Source organism: Pongo pygmaeus, chromosome 12 (assembly GCF_028885625.2).
Source record: "Pongo pygmaeus isolate AG05252 chromosome 12, NHGRI_mPonPyg2-v2.0_pri, whole genome shotgun sequence".
Classification (NCBI taxonomy): domain Eukaryota; kingdom Metazoa; phylum Chordata; class Mammalia; order Primates; family Hominidae; genus Pongo; species Pongo pygmaeus.
This window is the reverse complement of record NC_072385.2, coordinates 25663369-25677147: the sequence shown is the minus strand read 5'-3', so window position 1 is coordinate 25677147 and position 13779 is coordinate 25663369. Positions and strand designations below refer to the sequence as shown.

At 37.8% G+C, this 13779-nt stretch overlaps 1 protein-coding gene across 1 annotated transcript in view; it reads left to right on the top strand.

Annotated features, from left to right (window-relative positions):
* The first annotated feature begins 340 nt into the window (after positions 1 to 340).
* The window catches only part of LOC129030780 (ankyrin repeat domain-containing protein 36C-like), a 175447-nt gene continuing 162008 nt past the window's right edge, over positions 341 to 13779 (top strand). Inside the window, exons 1-5 of the mRNA XM_063649066.1 lie at positions 341 to 1697; positions 5827 to 5941; positions 6107 to 6280; positions 10639 to 10745; positions 12338 to 12475. Coding sequence (XP_063505136.1) covers positions 1501 to 1697; positions 5827 to 5941; positions 6107 to 6280; positions 10639 to 10745; positions 12338 to 12475 — 731 coding nt within the window. The 5' untranslated portion in view covers positions 341 to 1500. The remainder of the gene's footprint in view (positions 1698 to 5826; positions 5942 to 6106; positions 6281 to 10638; positions 10746 to 12337; positions 12476 to 13779) is intronic.

The following is a 13779-nucleotide window of genomic DNA, read 5'->3' as shown; positions in this document are numbered from 1 at the left end:
AGTAAGAAGCATTCCTTACTCCTTAGAATTTTGTTTATAAATTAGTGATGAATTGGAAAGGGTAGCTTGCCCCTGGAATTCTCTGATAAGCACAGGTGATGAGGAAAATGGAGAAATCCGAGAATTCCTTTGTCTTTCCTTAAAAGTAGTCAGCTTTAAGCGCAGTGCAGGCGTGCCCTCTAGCAGCCAAATAAAAAATAAAAGAAATACAGGAAACCTTCAGCCATGTAACAATCGCACGTCCCCTCTAGTGGCTAACGTGTGTAAATGCAGCTTTTCTAATCGCAATAGCGAATGTTACTTGATTTATATTTGTCTCAGGAGGTGAAGAACTGGGAGGAATCTTAGAGATCACGTATTTCAACTTCCTCACGGAGTGGCATGCAGGCAGCAGCCTTGGGAACCCCGATTGCCCCTTCTCACACGTGCCCATCACACGACTTGGGCGACTGGGTGGTGAAGTCAGGCTGTGGCCCCAGCGGCGCCACGAGGCCGAGAACCGGCGCTCAGCCTCATCCCCGTGGCTGCAGAGTGCCAAGCGCCAGGTCCTGCGCTCTGGGCGCGGGTCAGGAGCAGCTGGCAAGGGCAGCGCAGCCTGTGGGGCCCTTGGGCGCGGCCGGCCGCAGCTCAGGGAAGCCACTTCAGCCCACGGGCGCTGCAGCTGCAGCCGCCACCAGCACATGGAGCAGGGATCGCCAAGGATTGGGAATCCCCGACCAGGGCTGCGCCTCCAGCCGCGCGGACCCCGGGGCCAGCCCGGCCGCGGCAAGTCAGGCAGTCTGCGGCAGGAGCGCCGGTCATGGGTTTCCGCCTGGGGTGCAGGAGACTCGCACACTCCGGCCGGATGGGCGGCGCACTCAGGGTCCAGGAGGCCGTCACAGGGGAGCCCCGCCAGCCCCCGCCGGAGCCCGAGCTGCAGCTGCCACCTGCAAGTGGTGCGCTGGCTGCAGCTGTGGCAACCCCGGATCCCGTCCTCCCGCCTCGCGCCCATCAGCGCGGACCCCGGGGGCGACGCAGTGGCGAAGCCGGGCTGTGGGCCCAGCGGCGGCACCAGGCGGAGAAGCACCACTGAACCCCATCCCTGGGCTGCAGAGGGCCCAGCGCGGGGGGCTACGAGCGTCGGGAGCCGGTGGAAGAGAAGAGCGCGCGGGCGACAGTCAAACAGGTCCTGGGGCAGGGCGCGCCTCGCGATCCACGGGGCCCCGCCAGCCCGCGGCACCTCCGCAGCAACCGCCGCCTGCACTGGGCGCCGCGAGAGAGCCGCTAGGGTGGTTTCTCCATCTCGGGCCTGTTGGGCGGGGCCGGCTAAGGTGCGCGTGCTCGCTGGTCCTAACGGTTCTGTTGGGCGTTTCTGCTGAGAGGCGGGAGGCGCTGAGAGTCTGTGCGAAGGTCCGTGGACAGACTGCTTTGCTTGTTGTTGCGCTTCGGAGGCGGCGATCCCCGAAGGCGAGCTGAAATACGGCTGGAGCGTTCCCAGGCTACAATTTGCAGCTGACGATTATGGAAGACGACAAGCCGAAGAGGTGGCCCACTCTCAGGGAGCGCTTGTGCTCGGATGGCTTCTCATTTCCCCAATACCACATTAAATTGTCTCATCTGAAGAGGATCCACAGAGCTGTCTTCTATGGTAATCTGGAGAAACTGGAGTACCTTCTGCTCACGTATCATGACGCCAATAAGAGAGACAAGAAGGAAAGGTAATGGGGGCCGGGAGCCGGGGCTGCGGGAGGAGGCCTGTGGATGTGGAGAAGTACCCCTTTCCAGGCTGAGGGCTGCGGGGCGGATGGTCCGGGGCTCGGGGTATGGACGGGGGCTAGGGGGTGCCTGGCTGGGGTGGGAGTGAGTGGAGCGGGGCCTGGGGAGTGGGGGTATATGGGGTGGCGGGGTGTGGAGTGAGTTGGGGGATGGGAGTGGGGAGTAGGGGGTGCATGGGGTGGGGGTGTGAATGGGCTGAGGTGGATGGAATGAAGGCTTGGGGGGTAGGGGCGTGGACGGTGTGGGGTGGGGAGATGGGGTGAGGGTTCAATGGGATAGAGGACTGGAGGTGGGGATGAGGTGTGGGGGTGAATGGGATGGGGGAAAGGGGTGCAGAGGTGAGGGGGGCGAGTCCTGTCACCAAAGGGGCTGGACTTTCTTTCCTGGCAGGCTCAGCTGCACCTGGGATGTGGAAACCTTGGCGGGGGCGAGCACCCAGGCCATTTTCACGAGCAGCAAAACAAAAACAAAACTTCAGCTGGTTTCCACTCACTCACCATGCTGCTTCTTTATAAATCATTTTAAAGTGATTTCAATAATAAAATTCAGCATGTACAGCGTTTTATTTTTAATGTACACATTTTAAAGCATAATGTTACATACATTATGGAAAGGTGCATAATGAGAGAAATCATTTCCACAGTATATCAACTTCCTGACTAAAAATTCTTTGGATAAAAATTCAATATTTATTTGATATCAATGGACACCTATGTCAATGTGGTTTTCACTGAGGGGCCTTAGAGGGAAACTTTCAAGTGGGAAGATGGTCTGTGTTCTTGAATAGAAAGACACATTTTTCTAAAGTTCTGAGCTCTTTCTGTGTTTATAAATTTTACGTAATCCAAATGAAGTTGTCAAAGTGTTAACATTTTTGAATTACTCATGCTGTCTTTTACTATTGTGATGACATTAAGAAAACTTTTGAAATGGAGTCAAAAAAGACTTGCCTTTCTAGATATGAAAATGTGCTGTTAATTTCCACAAGTTATTTACTAACAGCTGAAACAACAAATCAGTGAATGGAACAGGTTAGAAAATCCAGGAACACACCAATATGTGTAAGAATTTATTAGGTTGCTGCAAAAGCAATTGCGGTTTTTGCCGCAATTACAAGTAATGGCGAAAACCGCAATTGCTTTTGCACCAATCTAATAGAATTAGATAATGGTGACATTCCAAATTTGTAGGAAAAGATGAATTACTCATAAATGAAGTGCCTGCTAACTATTTGGAGAAATCTGGCTAGATTTTTATGTCACAGAAATAAGTTCGTTATAGAATGTAGATTAAAAATTTTAAATGCACAAAATAAGAAAGATAACAGAAAAAAACACAAATGCCTAGTTATATTGATACATGTTTATATTCCTACAAATATCACAAGCACACATTCTGAAGGTCGATTTAGCAAAATAAAAAAAATCCAGTTTATAAGAAAAAATTAACAAAAGACAATGTGTATATACATATTAGATAAAAAAGTGATTTTCATTTTACAGAGAATTCTTCAAATAAACAAGAACTCTCATTTAAAATAGAGCAAAGCATTTTTTTTTCAGATATTCAAGCAACCTATGCACATGGGAAAAAATATTTACTGTTCCTGGGAGGAGAAGGTATTTAAGTTAAAAAAGGAATGAAATACTGTTTTCTGTCCACAAGTTTGTGAGGGTAAAGGGTAGCAGTACATATACTACTGTTTAAAGTTTATATTTCTGATGACTTTTCAAATAGACAATTTTTTGGTAAGTATCACACTTTAAAAATGTATGTGCCCTTCACCCATCAATTCCATTATACTAAAATATCTCTAGGAAATAGAGATACATGCAATTTGTTTTTTTCAGCACTGCTTAAAATAGCAATGTATTTGGAAAACCCCTTATAATGGATTTTATAAATTTTATAAATTTATCAATAAATTTCAGTGCATCCATAGGATGGGACAATATGGGACCTTTGCAGATGTCAGTAGATACAGATGTATGTTGAGGTGTGAAGATGTACTCTGAAAAAAAGTTGGTTTGATTATACATACACACAAACAGTCTATGGTGTTTGTAAGCCAAATATGTGTACAAAATATAAAATTTCTTCTTTTCTGCCAGATGTATTGTGATATTTTTTCTTATCTGTGATGTATAAATGATCAGTATGTTTAAAACTTCTAGTAAATATTTTTTATTAATGAAATTATCCTTGGGAAAAGAAGAAATATAAATCTTGCAAAGAAAAAAATAATTCTCAGTTTCTATTTTATTTTATTATTTATTTCTTTGTTTGTTTGTTTATTTTTGAGATGGAGTCTTGCCCTGTTGCCCAGCCTGGAGTGCAGTGGCATGATCTCGGGTCACTGCAATCTGCCTCTCAGGTTCAAGTGATTCTCCCACCTCAGCCTCCTGAGTAGCTGGGATTACAGGTGTGCACCACCATGCCCAGCTAATTTTTGTATATTTTAGTAAAGACAGGGTTTCACCATGTTGGCCAGGCTGGTCTCAAACTCCTGACCTCAGGTGATCCCCCCGCCTCGGCCTCCCAAAGTTCTGGGATTACAGGTGTGAGCCACTGTGCCTGGCCTTATTTTTATTTTTTTGTTTATTGGTATCTTCTGTGAACTTTTAGCCTCTTCAGAGGCAGAGGGAATATTTTTATTTGTGCTTGATTATTTTATTATGCATAGATTTTAGTATATAAAGAGGTTTTTATTATAGTTTTATTACATATAAGCAAACAATTTTATATTAATTATTTTAGTTTATCAGTGTCCTCATGAAAATGAAAACGAGCAAATATAAGTGATTATCACTATTCCAAAAGCACTGCTTTAATTTATAGTTTTTTCATAATAAACTCCCCAACTATATGTATGCATTCTTTCAATCCAGTTATTCATCAAGCATAACCTGAATACCTATTATGTAGCAGACACATTCCACCATCTCTCAGGACTCTTCCACCCTTAACAACTTCAGGTTTACCTGCCCAGCCTGAGCAAGCTGAGATTTAAAATGGAAGCATTAGGATTGAATCCCAATTGGATCCTTTATTCCTTTTTTTTTTTTTTTTAAACAAAAGCAATTCTGAAGTTAGAAAATAGTGAAAGATAACCTTTAACTGCCATTTCAAAAACTTATGACAGTCTCAAATACTACTATTAATTATTGCAAATACCTAATTTACATAACATTCTGTAAGTATTGAAAAAAATGAGCCATACCTATTCATTTGAATCCTGAGTTTTCTTTGGATTATTTTTTTTTTTGAAAATTGAAGTAAGAATTACTTTGTTTTAAAAATTTGTTTTTTTTATTTTTGCCTTCTTTTTCCACAGTACTTTATTTAGGTGCCAATTATATGAGTAGAACTGCCTGTTCTATGTACCGTATCCCACTTAATGTAAGGCATCATGGATTGGGTGATGCCACATTACTTTATATATCAATAAGATAATGTTTAAAATGTTGCCAGTTATAATTGTAATAAATAATGAATTGTAAACAGTATTCCAATGTCAGGAGATGTTAATATATAAGAGAACAGTAGCTTATATAAGAGAATAGTGAGAAAATGAGCATCTGAGAATGACTGAAATACAATGATACATCTAATCTTTAATAGATACCTCAATGTAGATATGATTGTATCATTTTACTTAATTAAAATGTCTTTGTAAGTAGTAATATCTAAAAATTATTGAGCTGTTATTTGTGTTAGAAAGTGTTCTAAATGCTGTGCATAGATTCTTATGTAAGCATCACAGCAGTGTTCTGTGGGATAGCTGCTATTCTCTTATATATTTTATTGATAAGGAAATTGAAGCAAAGAAAGGCTAAATAACAGCTAAGTGACAGAGCTTACAGTAAATTCTAAGCCCCAATTAAACTGAATCCAAAAGCCAAGCCTTTTCTATTAAATAGCCTGCTCTTTCATTAATGTGGTGAGTAATAAGCGCTAACAAATGTTGTACTTTCTTCACAAGAAAATTACATATTTGTTTTGAAGACAGAGAAATAACATGCTAATTAATGCTTACAGTTACATGTTTTAAAAGTCCTGTCACTCTCACAGGACTGCCCTACATTTGGCCTGTGCCACTGGCCAACCGGAAATGGTATTTCTCCTGGTGTCCAGAGGATGTGAGCTTAACCTCTACGACCGTGAAGGCAGGACACCTCTGATCAAGGTATATAGTAGCTGACTCTTTGAGCATGAGATGGATTTGGTTTAAGTACATAGGATAAAATGAATTTATCTCATTGGAATACCACTATATAACTAGTAGTAAATCCTACAGAGTGTTTATTTTGATTTTTCAGTATTTGCATGTTTCTCGGTCTAATACTGACAGGCTGTACAACTGAGGCAGGAGGCTTGTGCAACTATTCTGCTGCAAAATGGCGCCGATCCAAATATTATGGATTTGTTTGGAAGGACTGCTCTACACTATGCTGTGTATAATGAAGATACATCCATGATAGAAAAACTTCTTTTATATGGTACAAATATTGAAGAATGCGGCAAGGTATAGGTCAACCAATGTTATTTTCAAACTATCTGAAATGCATTTATTTTAACATTGACACATGTAAGGGTCAATTTTTCATATTTGGAAGCTCAAACATTCCTTGAATGAAAATATTTTAAATGCCTTAACTGTCTAAGATTTTACTTTAAATATTGGAACTTTTAAAGAAGCATTATACGGAACAGCTTTTTTTCATGCACTTACGGTAAATAATTATAAAAAATGAATTACAATAAATTTATAATTCATGACAACTGAATTTGGGAAAGGTAATAGTTAAGTGTTTTTCCACTAAATTACTTTTTTTCTAATCAGTGTGAAGTGACACAGGAAAGTAAAATTGGCCCTTATAAATAGGCTTTATTTTAAATTTCAAAGAAAATTAAAGAATTTCACGATAAATGTACATCTTATTGCTGTTGACAAGTATTGTATGTGAAGGTGATTTCATTTGAAAGTGATTCCTCTGTGGAAAGGCTTAAGAGGCAAAAATGAAGAAAAGGAGAGCAATCAGAAATGCACAAGCTAATTTGGAAATTAGGTAATGAGGGAAAATACTGTGGAGAGGGTTTTTGTGTGTTTTGTTATTTTCAATTTATATGTTTAGACAAGGATCGCTTCAGTTTTGGGGATGATTATTCTTACTTTGGGAAAGAGTTTGTGAGTTGTAAAATTGCCTAGGGATCAATTTTGGGAGGACTCTGAGGAAACCAGGTTGGCAGTGAATAGTGGTGGTGAAGCAGCACACAGTTCAGCAGAGAGAAGAACACATAATTAATGGACATTATTGAATTCTGGCAGAAACAGCCACTTAGACAAGCATCTAAACTCTACTCTCAAGTCCAGAATGTCTTGATAGGCAGGTGGGAGAGAAGGAGCTTACAAATAGTAAAATCAAGTTGGATTTTGAGTTTACTAGTCTCTTCTCTACCCCTACCCAGGAAAAGTAAATGAAGTTTTCAGTGAATGGCTCTATCTTTTGCTCTTTCCTCTTTTTGGCCAAATCCCAAATGATAAAGGGAATTTGCCATGTGGGTGAGAGATGAGACTGAAGTGATTATCAACAGTGCTGGTTCACAGTTAGAATTGTGCATGACAGTAACCTGGGGAAATTAAAAGCAAATCTCTAAGTCTAGGCTATCACCTGAAGATTTTAATATAGTAAATCTAATGTTTACTGTTACATATTACTGGACACGTATGTTTTAAAATATTTCCTTGAAGCTGGGCATGGTGGTGCCTCTAGCCAGAGGAACAGATTAAGACACTGCCTCTAACAGCAACAACAACAACGATAAAAAATTTCTTGAGACACTGATACGCTGCTGGTTAAGAACCACTGAATAGAGAAGTGTAATATAAATTCCCATATCTCAAACACATAAAAAATCTCTAGAAGAGTTGGATGATAGGCGCTGCTTCCTTTAAATTTCTCCTTTCCAATAATATTAGCCTGACTTTTATCTGTCTCTACTTCTGTGGGTGGGAAGTGAAAAGGACTATTATTTGTGGTATCTATCAGCATAAGAATAACACCTTTTCTTTACCACCATCACTTATTCGCTGCCATTCATAGGGTCGTTAGAAATTTGCTATTGTGGACTCTTTTAATAAGTAGAGACTGATTCTTTCAGGACTCGGAGTCTCTTTGTTATCATTCTGGTGATTAGTTCAATACATCATTATTAAAAGCAGGGTTCTCTCAATTACAATAGTAAAAAATTCTAAACCTTTTTTTAAAGCTGAAGCTCTATTAGGGACTGCCTCAGTATGTCAGTTAAGTACATAGAACTCTGGCATAATCAGGATAGCAGTTTTCAACACTGAACACCGTGAAGTCAGTAAGAATACAGAGAATACATATAGGTCATTATTAGAGCTTTAATTGATAAGCCATTGTATTTTTATTTCTGATTTATATTTTACCCAAAATAAAAAAATTAGGTTACAATATAGAAACTAGAATAATTTAATATTATTTTAATAATTTAGTTGCAGCAATCCTATGAACTAATTATCCATTTGGTGAGCAATCTGGGAAAATTAAACATAAATTATGAATGAATGAATGTTGTAAAAGTGCTCAAAGTGGGTATTATGACTCTTAGTAACAATTTTTATTGCATTCTTGGGCCTATTTTGGAAAAAAATCTGAAACTAAAGATAGGAAGTATTTTACATGAAAATACTTGCTTTATATACAATCACTTGGAGACATATCCATAGCAAATATAAAAATACAAGGTCTATAGTCCAAATGTGTCCCATAGATGTGTTTAGTTTGCCTCTACAAATTGTCTCAACATGGAAGGTTTAGGAGACTCATGCACAGATCTGGATTCCAGGCTTCTCTTCAAGAATCCAATCTGGTGTCCCTTGAGCCTATCTCACATTTAGGATGCTGTGCAGAGTTTGCCCCTTTCTATGAGGCATGTGGTCTCCATTTTGCTACTGTTCCTACCTAGGTACTTCACTTCCTCGGGTCATCTCCCTTGCCTCTGTAGGGATGACTTTACAAGCCCTGTTTTATAATATATTTTAGTAAATATTTCAAGGTTTTCAAGACATTTTATATTTATTTAAATATAGAGTCTATATTTTATATAAATCCTTTGGTAATTGGGTTGAACTTTTGAATTTGGATGGTGGTGTTTTATAAACTATTTTTCTTTATACATACCATAAATAATCATCTTCCCATTAGAATGCATGTAAGCTTTTTAAGGTGAATCATGGTATAGTTGCATAGGTTATGCATATTGCAGACAACATTATATTTTTCTCTTCACCATTGCCTCCTAAAAATGCAAGTAATTGGCCGGACGCAGTGGCTCACGCCTGTAATCCTAGCACTTTGGGAAGCAGAGGCAGGTGGATCACGAGGTCAGAAGATTGAGACCATCCTGGCTAACACGGTGAAACCCCCTCTCTACAACAAATACAAAAAATTAGCTGGGTGTGGTATCACATGCCTGTAGTCCCAGCTACTCAGGAGGCTGAGACAGGAGAATTGATTGTGCTTGAATCCGGGAGGCAGAGGTTGCAGTGAGCTGAGATGGCACCACTGCACTCCAGCCTGGGCGACAGAGCGAGACTCCATCTCAAATAAATAAATAAATAAATAAATAAATAAATAAATGATGCAAATAATTTAGTGTCTTTCATTATGCTATAAATAATTCGTATAGGTCATTATTAGAGCTTTAATTGATAAGCCATTGTATTTTTATTTCTGATTTATATTTTACCTAAAATAAAAAAAGTTAAGTAAGAATTAATATGGAAACTAGAATACAAATAAATTTTTAAAGGAGTTATGTACCAGGGTCCTAAGATTATAATTACATAAATATTTGCATCAGGGTCCTAAGATTGTAATTGAGAATAACATTTCATACAGAGCTTTCTGACAGCTAAGATAAAAATATTACTGAGAAAACCCATGGACTATTTAATAGTAAGCAGTGAAAGTTCACTTGAAGCCTATCTCTATTAATTCAGAGCCCGGCTCTCCGAATTAAAAAGAGATAGGCTTCAAATGAACTGTCAATCGTGTCAGAATCTCAGATGACACGGTTTCCTCAGGAGTTCCTGAGCACCTGACATTGTCATCTGAGATTCTGGCAGCATCGATAGAAGAGAATGAGGCAAGTGTGTCTCACCCAGAGGAAACCTCCACCTTTACTGGTAAGCTCTCACAACTATATCCCTGAAACTCTCATTTCTCAAATGTTAACATTCTCCAAAATAAGTATTTACAAATAGGAATTAGGTGAAGTTCAAAAGATTTTTCAAATACTAGACACATAATGCACAGTTTTGTAACATTTTTCAAACACGGGTGATCATGGAGTCTTTCTTTTGGGGTATAATGTTCAACTTCTGGTAAAGTAAATATCCTCTGGAATATATTAATAGTTTAAGAAACACTGCTCTGTAGATAATAATTTAGATCATTAATAAAAATACCTGAAACATTTATTACTGTGTCTTAGAGTTTGAGGACATAGAGAAAAAAATACAGCTGCTGCCCTCAAGAAGCTCTTGGTTCAGGTGGGAAACAATTAAATCCTTGAAACATGCCATGCTAAATGCTGTGACAGAAGCAACGATTCTTGGAACTGGGAAACGTTTGAGTTTTGGAGATGACCAGAGTTCCTGTGGTGAGGCAGAGGAGGTTGTTTCCAGGGGAAGGAGCAGAACATAGAAAAGTACCGAGGAGTGAAAAGAAAGGGACTACCTCTTATGTCCTTTCAATTGTATATATTGAAGCTCACAGGATCTTACATAAGGTTTTCATTTCAGTTGATAAATATGTAATTTTGTGATTATAAATTGTTGCTGTTATTTTACAGTGTGAATATCAGCCACTGTTATTTGCTGTGAGTCGAAGAAAAGTGAAAATGGTGGAATTTTTGTTAAAGAATAAAGCAAATATAAATGCAATTGATTATCTTAGCAGGTACAGACCTTAGTTCTTATTGTGTTGTTTTTAAACCTGAGTGTCATTTTAGAGTGATAGCGGTCTCTCAAGTCACAAATATTACATTAATAAGAAGACTAACTTTTAATTATTGGGATATAGTGAGAAATATCAACACAGATCATCACTTAGGTAGAAAAACAATTATTTGGACTGAGTAACATAAAGAACAGTGTATAGCAGGATTCGTCTCTCTATATAGACATTATACACATAAAAGGCTTCTATATATAGAAAGCTCTGTATATTGATAGATGTTTGTTATTTGTCATATGATGTGGTGTTATTTATAATGTAATAATGTGATGCTTTTGAATGTATGATCTTACGTTAGCTAAAGGGGTTTCATGTTAGTTTTTCATTTCTACTGTGTTTTGATGATGTTTTTAATTGATATGGGGAGGGGGAGAAAAGACAGCTTTAAATGGATAAAACTTTACTTTGATGAAGACAAGCTTTAGGTTCACACAGGACTGGGTTTAATCCCTAGCTTTTCCACTTGCTAGATGTGTGACCTTGGTAACATTACTTATCACCAAGTGTTTTCTTCTGTGAAAAGGAGGGTAATAATATATCCTTCAAGGGTGGTTGTGTGTAAGTAACATTATATATATATAATGTTAGAATGTCCAGCTAACAGAGCAAGGTGCTCATGTTTTGGAAACAATGGCTGAGCATATACGTATGTGCATATATTATATATACACACATATGTATGTAAGAATATAATGTAAGTAATATAATATATATTATATATAATATATATTTTATAGATAATATATACTATATTATATATAATATATATATTATAGATAATATATACTATATTATATATAATATATATTTTATAGATAATATATACTATATTATATATAATATATATTTTATAGATAATATATACTATATAATATATATTTATAGATAATATATACCATATAATATATATTTTATAGATAATATATAATATACAATGTATATTATACATTTTATAGATTATATATAATATACAATATATATATTTTATATATGTATGATGTTACTTATACACAACCACCCTTGAAGGATATATTATTATCCTCCATATATATATAGTGTTTAATTAAATGCCTAGCACATGCTTATCAGCATCATTAACTGAAGCTGTGACTACTACTGTTAGCATTCCTATTAATATTATTGTTTTAAGCCTGCAGATAGCTCTTATCTGACCCTTTAGCTGATTTTGCATTATAATGTATAGTATCAGACTAGGGAAGAAATGAATAATTTTTCACTTAAATTTGCCTACTGTAGATAGGTGGCCTGAGCATAGTTTCTTGCCCATCAAAGGACTTTAAGTTAGCAACTTTATGTCATACCACGGTGGGACAAGAGGCTTCCTTTTTGTTCCTTGCTTTTAATCTTTGTGGTAACTTGCAAAGATAAACCCTTGAGCACCCAAGATGCTAGTTTCTTAGTACATGTAATTGGGTTAATTCTACATGGACAGGCAACATATTAAGTTGATAAAGTATATAAACTTAGCTTTTAAAATGTCATTAAAGTTTTTAATTACCTCTCTGTTATTTTAGATCAGCCCTCATACTTGCTGTTACTCTTGGAGAAAAAGATATAGTCATTCTTCTTCTGCAGCACAATATTGATGTGTTTTCTCGAGATGCGTATGGAAAGCTTGCAGAAGATTATGCCCTTGAGGCTAAGAATAAAGTGTAAGTCTTTACATAAAAAGGCTAGTGAACACTAAATTGAAGTTTAAAATAATTGTAACAATTGCATCTTATATATCAGGTGAGATTTCATAGTTTGGTTCAAGTAGTTTTCAAGTGACAAATTTTCAAGTTTTTAAGTTTTCTAGAGTTGTGCAACTTCATCAGCCAGAAATCAAGCAAAAGGCTAGACAAGTAGCAGTAGATGCAGGATTCTTGATACTGAAACTTTTAGGACTTTTCTCCTTAGGGATTCCAATGTTGTACATTTTATTTCAAGTATAACCCCTATGCATAGGATAAAGTAGTTTCACATCTTTGATTTTTCTAATTAGTTATTTGGGTCTCAAAATGTCCAGTTCATCAAAAAATCTTGTGCTGTGTACTGGGGACCATCTACTATAGCCTGATCATGGAATTTTTCAAGAACCTAAGGGGTTCCCTAAGTCCAAGGAAGACAATCAGTATCTACAAGTCAGAAGGAGAAGGGGAAAGGACATTCTAATCATTGCTTTGTTTTCATTGATTCTGTTGCTGCTTTCTTGCCATAGAAAGTACTCTTGCAGTCTGGTAATGATTAACCTTTGCCACCAGGATGCCCTTTCTGTTTGAGATCCCTCAATCTTCATGTTGATCCATAAAAAGGCTTCAAAGTTACAACTATTTTTTTAGTTCACTTGCACATACTTACATGCTCAGCCATTGTTTCCAAAACAGCAGAACCTTGCTCTGTTAGCTGGATATTCTAACTTTATCAACATACATACAGAGCAAATTGACACTTTCACCCACACTCAAAACCTGATGTAAAGCCCACATTTTAACCTGGGCTTCTAGACCTTCGTGGTGAGTTATTTTTTGAGTCCCTTTTTTTTCCTCTTTAAAGCAAATATTAGTTGGGATAGTTCTAAACTGTCAGAGATATTCAAATAATGTTGTAGAAAGAGATCACAGTTTTTTTCTTTATTGCTACCAGATCTGTACCCTGAGACTTTTTAAATAAACAGTGTAAGAGCTTTTCTCAGGTAGTGGAAGCTTCTATGCCATCCTTCCTTAGAGTAGTAGGCATCAACTTGTGGTTGGCCCCTCAAGTGATCTGTTTTCTATAATAATGAAGATCTCTCAAGCTGCTTGCATCACTATCTCAAGTTTATAAAATATTTTTGGATTCTACTTCACAGGAAGCCATTCATCGGAATTATCTAAGTCTCAAGTTGGTCAGTTAGATTGAACAGAGCTAACCCTCATCCATGACTTATCAGCAGTTATATGTAAAAGTAAGGCTTTGTGCTTGCTTTGGCAGCACA